This window comes from Acinonyx jubatus, chromosome C2 (assembly GCF_027475565.1).
Source record: "Acinonyx jubatus isolate Ajub_Pintada_27869175 chromosome C2, VMU_Ajub_asm_v1.0, whole genome shotgun sequence".
Classification (NCBI taxonomy): domain Eukaryota; kingdom Metazoa; phylum Chordata; class Mammalia; order Carnivora; family Felidae; genus Acinonyx; species Acinonyx jubatus.
This window is the reverse complement of record NC_069384.1, coordinates 154,580,590-154,600,665: the sequence shown is the minus strand read 5'-3', so window position 1 is coordinate 154,600,665 and position 20,076 is coordinate 154,580,590. Positions and strand designations below refer to the sequence as shown.

General features: G+C 38.4%; 1 protein-coding gene across 50 annotated transcripts in view; it reads left to right on the top strand.

Moving 5' to 3' along the window:
• CLASP2 (cytoplasmic linker associated protein 2) overlaps nt 1–20,076 on the top strand; it is a 178,265-nt gene that overhangs the window by 119,795 nt on the left and 38,394 nt on the right. For 16 of the 50 annotated variants that reach the window (XM_053221744.1, XM_053221751.1, XM_053221754.1 and 13 more), the window contains 6 exons: nt 206–312; nt 1,975–1,998; nt 3,401–3,645; nt 6,031–6,094; nt 16,768–16,931; nt 17,683–17,761. In XM_053221744.1, coding sequence (XP_053077719.1) covers nt 206–312; nt 1,975–1,998; nt 3,401–3,645; nt 6,031–6,094; nt 16,768–16,931; nt 17,683–17,761 — 683 coding nt within the window. Of the gene's footprint in view, nt 1–205; nt 313–1,974; nt 1,999–3,400; nt 3,646–6,030; nt 6,095–16,767; nt 16,932–17,682; nt 17,762–17,887; nt 17,939–20,076 lie in introns of all 50 variants that reach the window. The other 34 variants (XM_053221739.1, XM_053221743.1, XM_053221741.1 and 31 more) reach the window with 3 other exon arrangements.

Sequence of the window (20,076 nt, the reverse complement as noted above, 5' to 3'; positions counted from 1 at the left end):
CAGTAATTTAATTGCCTTTACCATTTTATTTGACCAAAGACCAAATGTACCCAGAAAATACAGAATTGCTTTTAAAATGCTTTGCCCCATTGGTTTTTTTTTTTTTCTTCCCCCTCCCCTCCCCTTAAGGATCTTGAAGTTTCCAATGTGACGCTGTTACATTTATGACTCTCTCAAAGCTCTTTTCCTCCTTCTGATGAATTAGGTCCAGGGTATGGGATGAGCCAATCGAGCCGACTGTCGTCTTCTGTCAGTGCCATGCGAGTCCTGAACACAGGCTCTGACGTGGAGGAGGCCGTAGCAGATGCCTTGGTACTCTTCTCCATTTCCTTTTCATTAGAGATATTCCAATTACGAAACTCACGTGTGGGTAAGCCAGTCCCCCAGTGTGGGGAAGGTCACGGGGAAAAGCTGGTGGATTCAATCTAGGAAGATCAAACGTGGGCCATGGAAAAAGCAGAGTTGTGTCATCAGTTCTTGGTCCCTGTTACTCGGTCAGAATTTGAAGCGAGGGCCAGAAGTAGTTGATGGGGTGTCAGGAATATAATGTGAATATTGATGTTGTTAACATGAGGATGTTTGTGGGGCACTGTCATCCACGAAGAGTAAGGGCAGATTTAGTACATAAATGGGTGCACTGCAGGCATACATTTCAAGGCTTGCTTCACGTTTGGAGTACTTAGGCATTGTTTTAGTTCGGGGTAGGATTTTATTTAGTCTTACTTGCTTGCATTTTTCTGAGCTGAGAGAAGCACGACTTCAAGACAAATTATAATTAAGATACCCTCCTGGTTTGTTATGCCTGACACGTTAAGGAGTGAGATTTAAAAACATCATCTACAGATCCATGATAGTTTGTCAGAAGAGTGCTGTCCATATATCACCGTTGTTTTTCTCACTTAAAATTATGAAGGGAGTATCATTTGAGACAGTGAATACAATTGGTTTCTGCCAATCTCCCACATCAATTCGGTCTGCACTTCCTCTTTCAAATTATATTAATCCCATCTATATTTAAGAAGCATTTACTCAGTTACTTATCCTAACTTATAAAAGTCCTCATCTTTGCTCTGAAATAAAAAAAAAAATACGTTGTGCCTTTTAAAACTGCGTATCACATCTTAACCAGTGTTGCTATAATACAATTTATGCCACATGTATTTGGAAAAAACTTTTAAAAAATATCTGCTGATCGTAGCTGTAGTATAGGAAATGTAATCACATGTGTAGTTCTGCACTAACAGTCTGTAAGTGCAGAATTTTCCCCTTTACCTCCGTTATTTAATTTTTTATAAATAATACAACTAGGTAGGAACTTTGTTCTCTTGGGCATGGGATAGATTGATCACATCTTGTTCTGACGATCAGTCAAGTGCTTTAAATTTACTATTCCTAATCAACGTATTCCTTAAATCATGTTTTCTAGTTTCTTTTTAGATGGAAGATGTACCAGTTAAATTGTGCTCACATAAGTTTTATGAATTGAATGGGTTATTTTTGAACTATTACTTCTAATACTAAGGTGTGTTTGGATTATATAAGGGGTATTTAGCCACCAGGGCTAAAAGCTAAATCCCAATAATCTCCTTCGGTCTACTTCCATTATTTGCATAGTTTAGATATTCCAGTGATAACTATCAACTTCTAGAAAAAAAACTTGATTAAGCCTAATTTGGACCTGGGGAAAATCATAGAAACAAAGTTAACTTTGGAAACGACAAAAGGATCCAATTAGAAAGAAAGTGTTAGTTTCTTTAGGAAACTGGTTATGGGAATATTCTCGTAGCTTAGGACTAAAGGATATTGCCAAGGTTGAAGATCTACTCTGCTACTAAGCAGTTTTTATGTATCTGTATACAAACAAAACTTACTGTTTCTGATTATGGGCATTGTTTATGCCTGCTTCATTGTGCTGTTTAGCAAAATGTTCTTCATTATTTTCAATTTTTCTCTTTAAAAATTTACTGCGCTCAGCTCTTAGGAGACATACGGACTAAGGTATAGACATTGCTGTTTTCTGACATCTTATGATACCATAACTTTTTTCCTTTGCTTCATCAGTTTAACAGATGATAGTCTTCTACAAAATAAATATTCAAGTGGAAGCAGTAAGATCCTTTAATACACCCACTTTTCTGTATATATGCTTATTAATAGGGAGATACTGGTTGGATAGAATGTCCTGTGGGGGTTCTTGTCCTTTAAGCTTGACTGCTCCATACAGATGGGGTGATACCATTGACACTGATGTCTGTAACAAGACTGATCCTGGAGCCCAGCACAGGACATAGCACATTATCACATTCTAAATTAACTTGGTGTCTCTGAATCAGTAAGAGGCATTTAGTGATGGAAATGTCTTTATAAAACTGTTTTGAATTAAATTCAAGTTTGTTTTTTTTAAGATTTTAGACTTTGGAGAATTTACAGCCATCTGGAACTGTTGTAAATTCTTGTGCTTATTAACATGTTTCATAGAAATGTCTTCACTGTTCATTAGCCTAAATTCAAATACCAGATTATATAAAGATGTATCTCCAATTCTTCCAAGGAAATCTCAAATAAACTATTTGCTCATTTCATTTTTAGTATGCAAGGTATAATTAGCAGTTACATATATTAAACGGTAAGCTTCAGATGTAAAGAAATCGAATCTAAGTGGACTTTCTTGCATTTATTGAAATAGACAGTATAGACACGTTGGGGAAAACATGGAGGGCCCTCAAGGAGCTTGCCTCCTAAAAATAATAGTAAGCAAAATAGGTTCTCATCATTCTCATGATGTCTGTATTTTACTTCTCTAGGAGACTTGAGGGTTGGGTACAAGGGAAGAAAGAGTGACAAGAGAAGCAGTAGCTGAAGTAAAAGGGAGACTAGAGAAAAGAGAAGATACACAGGAAAAAGTAGAAGTTCATATAGGAAAATGTGTTTTTCTGACCCATTCTCATCCTTTAAAAAAGTAATATTCAAAAAAAAATAAAGTAATGTTCTCTTCTTACCAACTCAAATTCCCAGTAATTTCTGTTCATCTATAATATATACTAGTCGTTCTTTGGTTTCCATGAAAAGGAAAAACCCACAAGTTGAGCACTTCTCACTTTACATACATGAACTTTCGTGTAGTCTTATTCTGTTTCCACTATATCCCATCATTAAAAACTATTTCATTGTCTACTAACTTCTAAAACCTGTTTTCTGAAGCAAAACTAAATATTGAAAATAAAATCAGTTATTGATTGATACAACATTGATGATAATTTTATTATTACAGTGCTTAGACGCATGCTTGGTACTGGTTTAAAAAAAAAAAAAAAAAACAGTCCTTTTGTGGTCAGTAGAAATTGTGAAATACCAGTACATTCTTTTGGCTACTGCTAATGAGAGTCTTTATGTGTAACAGAAAAAGCCTGCTCGAAGAAGATACGAATCCTACGGAATGCATTCAGATGATGACGCCAACAGCGATGCATCGAGTGCTTGTTCAGAACGCTCCTATAGCTCTCGAAATGGCAGTATTCCTACCTACATGAGGCAGACGGAAGATGTGGCCGAGGTCCTCAATAGATGTGCCAGTTCCAACTGGTCAGAAAGGAAAGAAGGCCTCCTGGGGCTACAAAACTTGCTAAAAAATCAGAGAACGCTAAGGTGAGTTTATTATCTTAAAATAATTGTCCTGTCAGGTTCGCACTTTCAACTTCGTTCCCAGGACACTTTCAAGATATTCGTATGGGAACAGACTTGTTTTAAATTCAGAAGGTGATTATCAAAATATTTTCCCAGTCTCCAAGGCCATCTGTATTATCTAAACTAGAAATTTTTATTTAAAAGGAAACTTTGTATTCACAAATAGAAGTTAATGAAAAAAGTTATTTTTAAAATTAAAAATAATGAAGTGTACATAAAATTAAAACTGACTGGTTTATTTAAAAAAAAAAAAAAAAAAAAGTTGACCAGTGTATTAAAATGCAACAGAACTTATTAATAAGCCATACTGAGAAAGACAGATACCATATGTTTTCACTCTTATGTGGATCCTGAGAAACTTAACAGAAACCCATGGGGGAGGGGAAGGAAAAAAAACAAAAAGAGGTTAGAGTAGGAGAGAGCCAAAGCATAAGAGACTCTTAAAAACTGAGAACAAACTGAGGGTTGAGGGGGGGTGGGAGGGAGGGGAGGGTGGGTGATGGGTATTGAGGAGGGCACCTTTTGGGATGAGCACTGGGTGTTGTATGGAAACCAATTTGACAATAAACTTCATTAAAAAAATAAATAAATAAATAAAATAATAAAATTTAAAAAATGCAACAGAACTTTATATTAGTTTTTAGTTTGGTTTGACTTGATTTGGTTTCCTTTCCTAATGGCTTTTACTTCCTTTTTTTCCCCCCTAAATTCTTTATTGTCTTTATCTTTGTAATGTTTTAAACTTCTCTGGCCAACCCCTTTAAGAACCTAGCTTCAGGGGCATCTGGGTGGCTCATTCGGTTAAGCGTCCAACTTCGGCTCAGGTCATGATCTCACCGTTTGTGAGTTTGAGCCCCATGTCAGGCTCTGCACTGACAGCTCAGAGCCCGGAGTCTGTTTCAGATTCTGTGTCTCCCTCTCTTTCTCTGCCCCTCCCCCCCTCCCCCGCTTACTCTCTCTCCCAAAAATAAAAAGTAAACATTTAAAAAAAAAAAAAAAAAAAACTAGTTTCAGGTAATTCATAAGTTTGAGGGTACTGGAAAATTAGAGGGCTACTTCCTGACTTGATACCTGAAATCAGGGTTAGATTTACTAGTTGTATGTTTACTTTAGGAAGTATTAGAACTATTTGATCTAAAATAGATGTTTATGTACTACCTAATATATTCTAATGTGTGTATATCACACTTCATGAATCATTGCAATAAATCATCATAATATTGTTCCTGGCCCCATCAAGATTAGGTTAGTATTAGGTTCAGTATATCATTTTCAGTGGCGAGGGAGTAGGCATAGTTTAGAAAGATTTTAGTCGTCAGGTGGCCAAATTTAAGAAAACATCTTCACATTTAAAGGGAAAATTCAGGGGCGCCTGGAGGGCTTAGCTAGTTAAGCGTCTGACTTCGGCTCAGGTCATGATCTCACAGTTTATGGGTTCAAGTCCCACGTTGGGCTCTGTGCTGACAGCTCAGAGCCTGGAGCCTGCTTCCGATTCTGTGTCTCCCTCTCTCTCTCTGCCCCTCCCATGCTCACGCTCTGTGTCTCTCTGTCTCTCAGTAATAAATAAATGTTAAAAAAAAATTTTTTTAAATAAAAAAAAAATTAAAGGAAAAATTCAGGGGCTCCTGGGTGGCTTATTTGGTCAAGCATCTGGCTCTTGATTGCAGCTCTGGTCATGATCTCACCATTCATGAGATCAAGCCCCATATCACACATGTGCCCTCTCTCCTGCTCACATGCATGCTCTGTCTCTCAAAATAAATAAAAAGTTTTTAAAAAATAAAAATAAAGGATAAAATTTGTGTGCTAGGAATGTCATTTGTACAGTTTCCCCTGTCATGCTACATTAAAGAAATACAACTATTTCTTTGAATATAAGTTTCAACTTTTAAGATAATGTGGGTTTCAACAGGATTATTGTTGCATTTGATAAATTTGTGTTTATTCCTGATTAGTAAGTCCCACAAACTTTATGATTTTGAGGACTGGTTTTTTTTTTTAGCCTTTCTTTTTGTAAGAAGCTAATTACAGCTAAGGTTACTCCAAAGTTTTGTTTTTTGGTTTTTGGGTTTCATTGTTTTTTTATTAGAGAGGGAGGGGGGGAGAGAGAGAGAGAGAGAGAAGAAGAAGCAGGGGTGGGGCAGAGGAAGGGGGAAACAGAAGATCTGAAGCGGGCTCTGTGCTGACAGCAGAGAGCCTGGTGGCTTAAACTGGAAACCATGAGGTCATGACCTGAGCTGAAGTCAGATGCTTAACCGACTGAGCCACCCAGGTACCCCTAAAGTTACTTTTAAATGAATTCTTCCTATAGCAAGATATTAATTAGCTATTTTATTATTTTGACAGTCGAGTTGAACTGAAAAGATTATGTGAAATTTTCACAAGAATGTTTGCTGATCCTCACGGCAAGGTATGTTTTAGTATTTAAGATTATTTACTCCTATGGGATGTCATTTGTGTGCTGCAAAAAAAAAGTAAAGTGATAGCAAAGCACTGTAGGCCATTTTCGTTTTATTATTGCTCCAAAATGGTAATAATCTTTTCAAACACAATTGAAATTGTTTGATGTCATACATAATCTAGAAATTGTTCACTGGCAACCTTTTAAGCTTCTCCAAAGAGGAACTGTCTTAAGACTATATAAATTGAGGGATATAGTAACAAGCACAACTCACAGAATTGGTCAAACTGAATGTATTTGTATTACTAGAAACTTTTTACTGTTTATAAAAAAAAGAAATTGGGGTAAGTCAAAAAGAGACGTTTCTGTGAGCTTCTTATTGTTTTCTTCTTTTGCAATGTTAACGTGAATATATTCTTAAAAGAGCAATTGTGTAGTAGAAAAGAATTGCCATTAAATAACACAAAAGCACAAAATACAGTGTTGGCCACGGTTTGGTAGTAACAGTCAAAAAAGCATTTTATTTATTGAAGTAGTCCATAAAAAGTTTCAGAACATTGTTTAATTTTTAATGTTAATTAAAACATACTTAACTTTAGGGGTGCCTGTCTGGCTCAGTCAGAGGAACATGTGACTCCTGATCTCGGGGTCATGAGTTCAAGCCCCATATTGGGTGTGGAGATTGCTAAAAAAAAAGTTTTTAAACATACTTAATTTTAAATACTGAGGCATAATCTGCATGTGTACTGTGAAATTTTGGTTTACGTTGCAGGATAGTACTGTCATAAAACGTATTTATTCTGTTTTCAGTAATGTGTCTGACAGTGGTGAACCTTTAAGTATCTTTTTTTAGGTTACCAGTTGTCTACATGAGAATTTCTAACCTAAGTGAGAGGGAGATGTGGAAGGGAAATTATAAGAAAAATATTAATGAATTTTGCTTTTTTTTTTTTTTTTACTGTCTTCACGTTATTGTTGCGCATATCATTCTCATTTTTTTTCTATTTTCAAGATTTTCATTACTTGGAACGCTAAAGATAACAAAATCCCATTTTATACATAATAAAATCCAGCTGAAGGTGATAAATTGCTTCTACTTTAAAACAATTTTCAAAGATTATCCTCTGTCGGAAGATATATTTATCTTATCCAAGAACACAAGATTCCATTAAAAACAAAGATTAAAAAAGCAGTTGGCAAGCAGTTTGTTTTAACGTTTACAACTTTCAGGGGCACCAGGCTGGCTCAACTCACAGAGCAGGTGACTCTTGGAATCAGGGCCTCATATGAGTTCAAGCCTCACATTGGTTGTAGAGATTAGAAATAAGTAAGTATGTACGTACATACATACATACGTACATACGGTTTATAATTTTCAAGCTGGGCATGTAGATAACTGTACCACTGTACACTTATATTCCTACCACTAATTACAGCTGTAGGACTCCCTGTAATGCAAAAGTTCTATAAATCCTGAACAAATTGGTTGTTGAAATATTTTCTTGGCAATATAAACCAAAGGACAAGACAATTGGGATCTGGATGGACCTGTTTTATAAATAATAGTTTAATAATTATCTATACAGCCTTTAAAAACAGAATTTTAAACCATCTTCATTAAGTGGTAAAATTCTTGTCTACTGGAAGGTATAGGACCAGGGCTGGATTATTGCTCGAAGTCACAATTTTTTATTTTTCGTTAGGGCAATAATACAATTTAGTTGGATGCTAGGATTTATACAGTAATAAAGAGAACTGGTTTTTAAAAGAGGCTGTTAGAGATCCATAGGGAAATTGAGTTTGATGTTGGTAAAGGACCTGAACCGAGCACATACGTTTGGCTTTCCTTAGTAGACTCGGAGAACCAGCTACAGTCCTCCCTAGAGTTGTGGGAAAGATGACTTTTTGGGTTTTCTTCATCAGGTTTTATAACAGTATATAATTCTTACCCATCTGGTGTGTTTGATTAGGTTTTTTTCAGTTCAGTGAAGACTAATGGGAGGATTTTTATTCATTTGTTTCTGTTTGACTTTTGTTTGGTGATTGTCAGAGGCCCTGCCAGTAATGGAATTCATTGAGAATAGACTGGATGGGGCTCCTGGGTGGCTCAGTTGGTTGAGCATCCAACTCTTGATTTCAGTCAGGTCATGATCTGTGGTCTTAGGATCAAGCCCCACATCAGGCTGCACACTGCCCTGGGCATGGAGTCCTCTTGGCACTCTCTCTCCTTTCTCTCTGCTCCTCCTGCTCACATTGCCTCTCAATTGAAAAAAAAAAAAAAAGAATAAACTGGATATGTCACCATACTGTGCTGAGTTTAAAATGTCAGGGTTTGATTTGAGCTTTTGCATTATATCCTGATATTATTAAAATAGCAGATTTCTCCCTCCCCATTTTACAAAGTACCATCAGCCCCGTCTTCAGGATCAGGCAATGGTTGTGGCTTTTCTTTCCAAAGACAGCTTTTTTTTGGTTTTGTTTTCGTTTTGTTTTTTTTAGAGAGAAAGCATGAGCTGGGAAGAGGGACGGAGGGAGGGGAGCAGGGGAGAGAGTGAGAGAGAGCAAGAGCGAGAGCAAGAAAGTCTTAAGCAGGTTTCATGTTCAGCTTGGAGCCTAATGTGGGGCTCAGTCTCACGACCGTGTGAGCATGACCTTAGCTCAAATCAAGAGTCAGCCGCTCAACTGACTGAGCCACCCACTCAAGTGCCCCGTTCCAAATACAGTTTTGTTCTTTATCAGTTGACCATTTTTTGCTCTGTAAAGGGCAAGATGGTAAATATCTGCATCCACATTGATCTCTGTCACCACTGCTCAACTCAGACATTATATAGCACAAAGGAATCTTTCGACAGTATGTAAGCAAATGAATGTGGCTGGGTTGCAACAAAACTTTATGAACCTTGAAATTTTAATTTTCATGTGTCACAAAACTGCCTTTTTATGTAATACTAAAGGCCTACTTTTTTTTAAGTTATTTATTTTAAGAGAAGAGAGAGAGAGTGCACAAGTGAGCAGGGAGGGGCAGAGAGAGGGAAAGAGAATCCCAAGCAGGCTCCACCCTGTCGGCACAGAGCTCAATGCAAGGCTCAGTCCCGTGAACCGTGAGATCATGACCTGAGCCAAAACCAAGAGTCAGACGCTTAACCGGCTGAGTCAGCCAGGCACCCCACGAAATTGCCTTAAAAAAAAAAGTTTTTTTAACCATTTAAAATTGTAAAAACCATTGTGCAAACCATAGTTTGCTGATCCCTGTTTTTTATGCTTAATTCTTAAGTTATCGACACTGTAATAGAAACATAGGTTCAAGAACCTATCTGCTCGTGGAGCTCGTGACACCTGGTTGGAGGTTAGGATTCTTGAAGGGAAACACTGTACTGGCCCCTGAGTGAAATCAGCTATGTGTATTCCTGCCATTCTCACTACTGATCTGTGGTTTTTGTCTAGTGCTCAGTGCTGTGTTGGAATCCTCCTCTTTGTCTTCTGTTCTCCATGGAGACCATGTCAAACACTTTCTGTCCTCAGAACTGCAGCCCATTCACCTCCCAACCTATCTTATGCCCTAAGCACGTGTCCTGGCTTCCTAGCTTACCCAGAAAACAGAAGCCATCGAGCAGAAACTCCATTTCCTGCCTCCAGACCAGCCACTGTAACTACACATAAACTCATGCTTTCTCCCTCTCCTCCGGTTGAAATAGAAGGAGATGTCACCTTAAAGCTGTCGTTAGCCACATTAATAATTATTCTATTTTTCTCTGAGATGGTCTTATCCTCTCGGCTTCCGGGGACTTCTCATAAATTCCAGTTTGCTGGTTGACGTTCCTTTTTGCCTTTCAACTTTGCTGTCAGTTATTCAGTGTATCTTTTCTGTCGTTCTGAGGAGCATGATGTGTCTGTTGTGATGTGCCTGTTGTGTCCTAGCCGGTCTCTCTCGTACCCCTCATCTTACAACACCTCTCTCTCTGCTCGTTCTGCTGAGCATAGGTGTTGCTTAGATTCTTGCCCTAGGCTCGTGTCTTTAATTCTGTACCTTCTCTGAAGCTTACGTTACCACTGGCGGGAACCTGGTGACTCACAGATGTGCACTCCCAGCCCACATTTTCTCTTGCACGTAGTCTCCTGCCTCATGGCCATCTTCAGCCTCAGAACTCCTGCGTTGCTTTAGCTCATCTCGTGAAATCACCATTCCCTCATTGCCCCAGGGAAGGATTTGGGCATCTCTCTGGCAACTCCACTTACTCCTCATTCAGCCTTCTGAACATCTCTCTGTTCTCACTGCTAACTCGGGGCAGAGTGGTCTGTTGCCTGTTGCACCTGCTCCACACCGCATCCTTTGCACAGGAGACAGATCTTTTCTACCAGCTTAAAACCCTGCGGTGACTGCTCGTTGTCCCCAAGAAAACGCCCAAACAAAGCCTGTCGTTTTGCCGGTCGTCCCTTCCTCACTCTCACCCCAGCCTGGACTACGTCCATGTCCCCAAGGAGCCATGCACTTTTTTTCATAGCCTTGAAAAATGCCATCGGGGACATTTCTCTGTGTTCCTGAAGCCTGGGTTAGCTCTCCACTGTGAACTGGAATCTCTTATCCATAACCTCAACTGTCCTGAAAGCTCACAGGGCAGAAACTCTCTGAAGACTTGCTCCCAGAATGGGCCACAGTGTGCAGGAGACATCTCATTCCATGAGCTTGGTTAGGTGCATTTTCCCATGTCTTTTTAGGTTGAGATCAACACTTCAGTCCTGTGTTCACACCTTCTGGGTATCACCCCGCTGCCATGATAAACGAAAGGTGTTCTCACGCCCAACACGATCGAGACTACCTGCTGTCCTCAGCAGAAACAAGATACTTAGAGAAACAGTTTTTGGGCAGCCCGGTCCACTTTCATATAGGATCTCCTTCTCCGGCCCCCAGAATGCTCCCCTCTTACATATTTCACGGTAAACACCCGAGTCCAACTAAAGTGTCAGCTGAGCTCTGGTAAATGAGGCAGACACCCCAGAAAAGAAGGGCCAGAAAAGAGCACTCTCTGAATCCCGTGGAGGTAGACGCTGGGCAGGATTGGCAAATAGAGTTTGCAGGCTGAAGTTAGTTGACATGCCTGTAACTTGCTACGCTTTTTTTTTTTTTTACTTCAGATACCTAGAGTTGGGAATAAGTGATGATGTATGTATGACAGTAATTTAGAACAGAAGCTACAAATGTCTGATTTAAAGCCTGTTGATATTTTTCCAGAGAGAGAGAGCGCAACACGGTGATAAGTGTGGATGGCACAGCTGGATCCTTAGGTGCAGATGCTGCCTCAGCACTTACTGGCAGTCTGTGCCTTAGTTTCCTAACCTGTAAAATCAAGTTTTAATAGTAACGAATAGCTAATAATCAGTAGTACCTCGTAAGATTGTGAGGATATTTAAATGAGTTAGTATATGTAAAGCCTTTAGAAAGCCAAGCACTCATGTAAGTTTTTCAAGACTAAATAAGTTTGAAAATTAAGGAGATCAGGGAAGATTTTTATTTTGACTGCTCTAGACTCATCTTTTCCCCTCAAACGTAAGGAGCGTCAGATGCCAGAAGTTATCTTACGTGTTCTGACATTTGTCTCTGAAGAAACTCTTGGAAAAGAGCCACCTTCACCAAGGTGCATGCCGTGAATTGGCGTTTTATGGTCCGTCTAGCCCTACGTCTTGAGGTCCTATCTTTGAGTCTTGAATAGCTAGGGTAGGAGTTTAATCTGCGGCTACTAAAATGGACACACTTGAGTGCCCAGGTCACATCTGGTCTCTTAAAGAGTGTGCTAGGCAGCAGAGGTGTCCTAGGATCAGGACACCATAACAGACATCTTACCTCGGCAAGATTTAAAGTTGTGGCATAAACGGTTCCTTTTTACTTCCAGACAGCTGTGGCTGTGTTAAACCTTCACAGAAGTCACTTATGAACGTGCTGCTTCTGAAGAGGAAAAAAGAAACTCTAGATGCTGTGCTTTGGACGTAAATGCTGGCACTCTTCAGAAACGGGGGGCAGGTGGCTGTTAGTCTTAGATTCTTTCTAGAAGTTGAGCCTCAAGGATATTAGGGTCTGGAAAAGAAGTTGGTTTTCTGGTTTTTGGTTTTAAATTGCTTTTGCAAGGAGGTGAGGGAGAAACACAGGAAAAATCACATACTCTTCTCTCATACTATTCATTTAACTCTTGTTTTAAAAACAACTTTGAGTTTATCACAAAACTTTGAAAAACATTTGTCACTTTTATTTTCTAAGTGTTTTTCTTCCATACAGGAACTTTGCATTGATGGCGACTAATTTGTGTGTTTTTCTTTTTTTTCTTTTTTTCTTTTTGCATGCTGTCCCCTGTGTTGGAACTCTCAATAGAGAGTAAGTTGGTTCAATATTTGTTGGAAACCTAACTTTACTGCATGACTGTGAAATTAACCCTTTTTCTCTATTTTCTCTCCCGAAGAGTTCATGCAGTGTTGGACCCTTTGCAATCCACGAAATGCTATTTGCAGTTATGCAAACTGTCATTCTGTTTGGAGATGTGCTTCTTAATCTACTAATTAATCTAATTTGATGATGTTCTTCTGTTCTGTATTTGATGACTGGCACACCTAAGACATAAGTGAGATTAAGAAAAGACCACCTTGACTGTAATAGCTCCAGTGGTCTAGTCGTTTTCTAGTAAATTACAGGTGTGAGATACGTGGAATTATAAATCGATTCCACTGAAGGTTGGTTCCATTGAATTATTTAAAAAAGTAATTCCCAAATTTTGCAATTACTAAAAAAATAATTCGTCCCAATCTCCCCATATGTACTTTCTAATACTCTATAAATGTCATTCCATAAAAGTAAACAAAACCGTTTATGGAGCAGTGGGTCTCAAATTTCTTTTCTGAAATCAGATTTTTAACCCTAATATTAGCATATCTACTTTCCATTTTCTTCTTTAATTTTAGATAAGGTCATGGGAGGATATCAACATCTGGCAGTGAACTCTTGGTGATAAGGCAGCCGCACAAGAAATTGTATGTGACATTCCCAATATATATTTTAGATAGATCGATCGATAGATCAATAGATAGGTACAGGCGTGTATGTTGTCACTTAGTAAGTACCACTGATGGGATGTGTTTTGAAAAACAATAGTAGAATTCTCTGTGTGGAGTACTGTAGATAACGTGTCTACTTTTTTGGGCATCTGTACTCTATCAAAAGAAATTTCTACCCAGGAGACTCAGAGAAGTCTTCTTGAAGAAAATAGCAGTTCAGATCTTGTCAGGAACATAAACTTCAGATATGGCAGCGTGAGATGGTTGGGCCTCCTGGGAAGGACTGCCCTGAGTCCCGAGAAGTGGGAGATGTCAGAAAGTGTGTAGAAGAGAGAAGGAGGTTAACCTTGGCCGGGATGAAGGGAAGATCCTGTGCATCTTCCCTTGCCAATGAGAACAAAGGGCTGGCTACCAATTACAGGGTAAATTTCCGCTTAATAGAAGATCCTTACCCTTTAAGGAACTTTTCCTACACGTTAATTGAACAACTTTTTACTCAGTCCTCAGCCTCTGGTAAACTGTGAGCTTGGTTCTAATTGGTAATGCACAACTATACAAAAACAGAGGCTTCATTCTCAAGTGTTCTGTGTTTCAAATGGGAAGATAATATAAATACAGAAAAAGCTAAATAGCACCATAGGGCTAGTCCCACAACAGCTTCCAAGGAGAGATCAGTGGCTGTATCCTAAAGTGGTCTGAGAAGCTCTTTGGCTGGGACATGAGTGGCAAACTTTGTAGTGAGTCACATGCTGTGTATAAATAGAGGAAGTATGGTAGGAAATCAGGAGTGTGGTGAGATGTGCTCAGGAACAGTAGACCGTATGCTGCCAGATAGTCTGAGATCAGTTTGGAGAGTTAGAACCTGGTCTGAGCATTTGAGATGTCATTCTGCACACTGTTGTGTAGACAGTGGAGGATTTTCTTTCTCTCAGGATGGCACCCGTCTGGAGGTGAGAAAGCAGGCACGCGTTGGCCTGCTGCCTGTTCTGTAGATAAAGTTCTGTGGAGCACAGCTGTGCACACTCATGTGCATACTGTCTGCAGCTGTGCTACAGTGGCAGCGTCGAGTAGTTGTGGCAGACACCATATGGCCTGCAAAGCCTAGAACGCGTACTTACCTGGCTTGTTCTAGAAATCCAGACCTGAGGTAGAAAGGCGTGGTGCCTAAAGTGATAGTGTGACGGACAGATTTGGAGAAGGCCTCAAGAGAACTGTTCTGGAGGTCATGGGGCCTAGTAGGCTAGATCAGAGAGGGTCTGTTAAGGTCACACTTTGGACGAAAAGAGAATCAGGAAGAAGACTAGCTCTTCATCGCCACACATTTAGGATGGAGAAGCACAATGCCTGGCAACTAGAATGAAAGAAAGATGGGAAATAATAAGAGGAAAGCAGTGGAAGCTCCAGAATGGCCAAGCATACTAAGCTAGTGAAAAAGCTGCTACATTTCACGGTGAGAAGATGATGGTGGGAGGGAAACTGAAGGGGAAATTCGTGAGACATTGTCTTCTGCAGCTGTAAGCAAGGGATTTAGATTGAGAATAAAAGAGTAAAGGTAGTAGAGGGGAGAGAACAAGAATCCAGAATAGAAAGATTAGTCTTAAAGAGGAATAAAATTGGTTCTCCCTTGTAGAAACGATTATTAGAAGGATGGCTGTAGAGGAAATCAAAGGGGGTGGGGGGATGTCCGTGGAGAATTTTATGTTGAATGACAGTAAAGTGAATGAGGTAAGTTATCTCATAATAGAGTGGATGGAACACAGTGGGAAACCTAGCGACTTAGCTCTGAGTCCCGATCCAACCATTCACTATGGAAGCCTTGGGCAAGTCATGTAATTTTCTGGTTCTCAGTTTCCTGAGAACCAGATAAAATGAGAGTTGACTCAGGCATTCTAATGTTAGCTTTGCTGTAGTGAAAGCTTAAAGTTGGAATCTTCAGGAAAAGAGGCAGGAGTTGAAACAAGATTAAAAGTGAATCAAAGAATTAGAGTGCTGTGCCTGGCAAAGCAGGTTTAAGGGGATGGACCGGAAGCCCCAATGTGTAGTGTCTGCTGTAACTTCTGAGGTGCGGATACTCCCACCATGGCCGATTTCAAGGTACCAGCCAGCTTACAAAATTCCTGTACACTTAGCAATCAGCTTTCTAGGCGAGTACCCACTGACTCCAGCACAACACTGGACTGATTTGCCAGGTACCAGTAAGAGTGAGTACTAAGTTAGATACATGCATTTGCTCTAGAGTGGGTTTAGTGGGGTTCCTCAACTTTATGCCAGACTCTGAGGAGACAGCCAGCAGCTACTCGAGTCAGCGGGCCAAGTTTTATATCTAAGAGAAGCCAGATTTTGGGGGAAGTGGGGTGGAAGTTCATGGTTTTGCACTGTAAGCAAGAGCAGTGTTGAAGAGATACGGCCTGGGGATCAGACGGTATTAGAAAATTTTAAGTAGTCATAGTTCCTGCTTTTATAATTAGAGTACATTTGAGCACAGAGCTAAGGTGTATTTTTTTCTAACTCGGGGTCAAATATGAAACCTTAGTTCTAATTCTGGTCAGGAAAATCCTTCATTTTCTAACATAAGAGAAAAAATGGGAGTTCATGTATAACTGAATAACGGAAAGTCAATAATAAGATATATATATTGAGCAAAACTCCTTAATTCTCAAATTAGCAAAGTTTTGAGATTATTAACTTTTTTAAACTATAGTTTTTATGGTCTGTTGTGATTATAAGTTGTCTCATAATATAATGCCTGACGTTGTCCTAAGAGTTTTTTTCTTTACCTGGAAATAAATTCTCCACTATGGTGCTGAATTTCTTGTAGAGATATACCTTAGTGTCGGTCATTTTTCCTAAGTATTTTAATGAGATGCATTACTTAAGAATATTAGCATTCCTTTCCTTAAATTTTTTTTATCTTATAAAGTTTTTTAAACTAGTACATAAATACTGGAACCAAGTACAAAACCCATCAAAAGAAATGGAGACTAATAGCCATCTAGGATTTTTTTAGAACTCACTAAAATGAAGATGGAGAGTTGTGTCCTGAATTTATTTTATTTTAGGTACAGTTATACTTATTCCAGATCAGTTAAAATTATGTTTGGGGAGGTTTTAATAAATAATAGATCTCATACCAAAAAAATGAGTGACAACTGACCTATTGAGAAATGTAGGAGTCTCCAATTAGCCCAATATGTCAGGATGTTCTTATATTTTAAGGTAGCTGTCAACATAGTCCCCCTCTGATTAACTCAGTGCCACTCCTTCAAAGAGCTGAGGCCTGGTGAGGCTATCAGTAGGTAGTTCCTTGCCCGAAATTTCAGATTACCACGGATTTCGGTTGAACCAGATTAAGCTATGGCATCATTGACATCATTAGGTGTGCCAGCCATTGTGGCCAAAGTTTCTTTACCAAGTGATGCTGCATGGAATAGCTAATTGTTGAACTTCGGCAGAAGTTGGATAACATTTCAAACGTACTCTTGTATCACAGAGTCCAATGAAAAGCAAGAGAGATTGTTTTTCCGCTTGGCTGCCAATCGCTGTGCCTCTGATTCCTGTATTCCCTTTCTATTTTGGTTTTGAATGAAGCATAGAGGTCAATATTTCCTCCTTTTTCTCTCCCCTTCCCCATTTACCCACCGTAGGTATTCAGCATGTTCTTGGAGACTCTAGTGGATTTCATACAAGTCCACAAAGATGATCTTCAAGATTGGTTGTTTGTACTGCTGACTCAACTCTTAAAAAAAATGGGTGCTGATTTGCTGGGGTCTGTTCAGGCAAAAGTTCAGAAAGCCCTTGATGTTACAAGGTAATAGTTTCTTCATCTATTTCCAGTTTATCCAGTAGTAATCAGGAGTGTTTAGTTTCTCTGTTTCGATTTCTGAGTCCTTTCAATCCATTTATGCTGCATGGGCTTCATTTGAAAATTATTAATCATGCTCGTTCACATGATATATTTAATGCAACAATGGTCCTTAAATCAAACACTGCCTTTCTTATCTAAAACTGTCATGAACATTAGTTGAGTAACTCAAGGTCGTATTTTATCTTAAGATATTCAAAATAGAGTTCAAGATCTTATTCAATCTAATGTAAAAAAAAAAAAAAATATTTCCTAAATTTAAAAAGAATGTTTTGTTATGCACTTAAACATTCAGAATCTTTCTTCAGATGATGTTGAACCAGTGATCTATTTCTACTTTCTTGTGTAGATAGATTGTTGAGGTGAGTCTGAGAATTCAGATACTAGGTCTAGGGAGCCATTTCTGATCATGTCAACTTGCAGAATGTTCTGTTTACATGCACAGTTGAAGCAAGATAGACCGTTATCACTGTAGTGTTGGTTTTTAAGCACCAGTAGGGCATAGATTCAGATGCTCAGATTGTTCTGGGAACAGCTTGTGTGCTGCCCGACATAGACTGTGTACCACTCACAGACACTGCTTTGTCGTGCTCTTTGAGTGACGTGATGTTTTTGGTAGTAAGCATAGCTTTCTGTTTAGTTTGCTAAACGTCCACTTGATTAATTTTTGTTCTGCTTTGTTCTTTCCTTATTTCAGAGAATCTTTTCCAAATGATCTTCAATTCAATATTCTAATGAGATTTACAGTTGATCAGACCCAAACACCAAGCTTGAAGGTAAAAATTTGCAGTCTTTCGAAGACATTGTAAGGAATTAAAGCGTTTTGTTAATAATGTTGACGTTTATATTTCTGTCTAATAAGAAGCTGTTCCATCAGTGGATTTTGTTTTATAAACTTTCAGACACTCAAGCCAGCGCTTCGGGACCAGCTTCACTCTTTTTGGAGCTCCAAGGTTTTTTTGTTTTTGTTTTAATCTGCATTATTTCTTTTCTTGACTCTCTTTAAAAACGCTGCCGTGTTGCAGAGAATGTTTGTGTGCATCTGTTTTCAACTACTAACCTCTGTAAGCCTCACTTTAAGCATGCACAGATTTTGTTTCAAATGTGGCTCAAATGCCAGACTGTCTCTGGGAGAAGCTTCCTGGGGATCTCCATTTAGAAGGCAGCACAAGTATGGCCGTCTAACTCTAAGCTGGTAACGCAGACTCGTTCTATAAAGTCCTCTCTCATCTTATGTTTGTGATTTCCCAGTTGTTTTTTTAAGTGTAGAAGTTTGAATAGGTATTTTGGGCAAACTGTCAGTTTTGCCTATGTATTTATTCTAGTAAACAAAAAATTTTAAGTTTAATCTCCCTGCTGTTCTCCAGTTCTCTTTAACTGAAACGATAACTTTTTTCTTCTTTGTGCAATGTGATATTTCTAATGTGTGCATAAAATTTAGAGTCGGGGTTAACTTTCTCAATTGCTATTAGCACACATTTTCTAGTTAACTTATGTGAAAACGAGGTGGATTCCAATTTGTGACTTAAACATGAAAGAAAAAATAATAAAGAAGCCCCTAAATTCTTTAGTAGGGATGTTTTCTTAGTTTTATTAAACGAGATTAAAGTCAGGGAAATAACAAGCATATGTGCCTTTAAAAGCCTTACGTTTTTCTGCTCTCTTCTGCACGAAATATATTTCTACAAGCATTGTTGCCAATGATCAATTTTCCTTTAAGTTTCTGAATATGATTTTGCCTTAAAATTCACAATTAGGTTTGTTACCAGGGTTGACTTAGACTCGACATAATGTTAATTTCTCAGAGCTGCTTTGTGAAAGGGATTCTATCTGTTTCGATTTTAAAACGTGACCTACAGGAGAATAATTTACTTGATATTATTGATAAATATGTTTTGAATTCATTCTCTGTTCTAGACATTGTGCAAGGCACTCCTAGGAATATAAAACTTACAATTTCTTATCATTATTATAATGCATGATAAACTGTAGTAAGGATTATGATTTAGGTACCAGGGAGGAGGCACTCAAGTGCTGTAGAAAATATACGTAGAGATTTTTCATGGGGCCGCGGAAAGGGAGGTCCAAACCATTAGCTTAAGAAATAAGGGTCATAGGGGAGTTCGGGGAGAGAATAAAGTTGCTAAATGCCTAAAGAAAATCAGTGGGAAACAAAACTAATTAAAATTTGCTTTCCTATTGGGGAACATAGTGGGTACTGGAGTTACAGACTAAATCTGTAAAAGCCATTAGCTATATGGCTTTTATATCTTATGTTATATATACATGTATTATAGATTATATACACACACGTATGCAGGCAACGTTGTAGGGGAAAATCACTCCAAAACTCCTAAATTGATACTTGAAGATACAAGGAAAAGTTAAATTGGAGCCATACCTTAGGCCAAAAATAAAGTAACTTTAAATTGGGTGACAGATTAAGATTAAAACACTGAACAGGTTATAGAAAAAACAGGTTATACACAAACAACTTGTGTATGAGATCTATGAAATTCTTTATTGATAAAAAATGATGGATCTTTCAGATAAAAGAAAATTTATTTCTCACAGTCATGTGGTTAAATGTCAGAAAAGAAGCAATAGAATAGGGGGAAATAGCAATACAGAGTGATTCTGAGTAATATTAAAAAGAATAATTTTGGTGATCTTTTTCTGGGTTTCACAGATATGTTGTAAAGTTAAACACACTTTAGCAGCTAGATTATTTTTCCTTCTCTGAATGCATGTTTGTGTTATTAAAATTACAGACTATGTATATAAACTCGTGAAATATCCTACTTAAATCTAAACTTTCAAATGATTATTATGTGTGTATTGTGGTTATTTTGCCTAGTAGTATTATAAACGCACCTACTCTGTGAAACCCTTGAAAGCTTATATGCCTCCGTAAATTGCTAAGAATCTCACGTAGCGCAAATAAATATATTCAGTTATTGGTGGTAGCAAGTTGAAAACGACGACATTGATGTTCATTCTTTGATTCACTGTACTTGCTGTTCAGTTATTCACACTGAGAGGTGACACGGCTTTGGGAATCCAGAATATTAAGTGCTACTGTAATTTATCA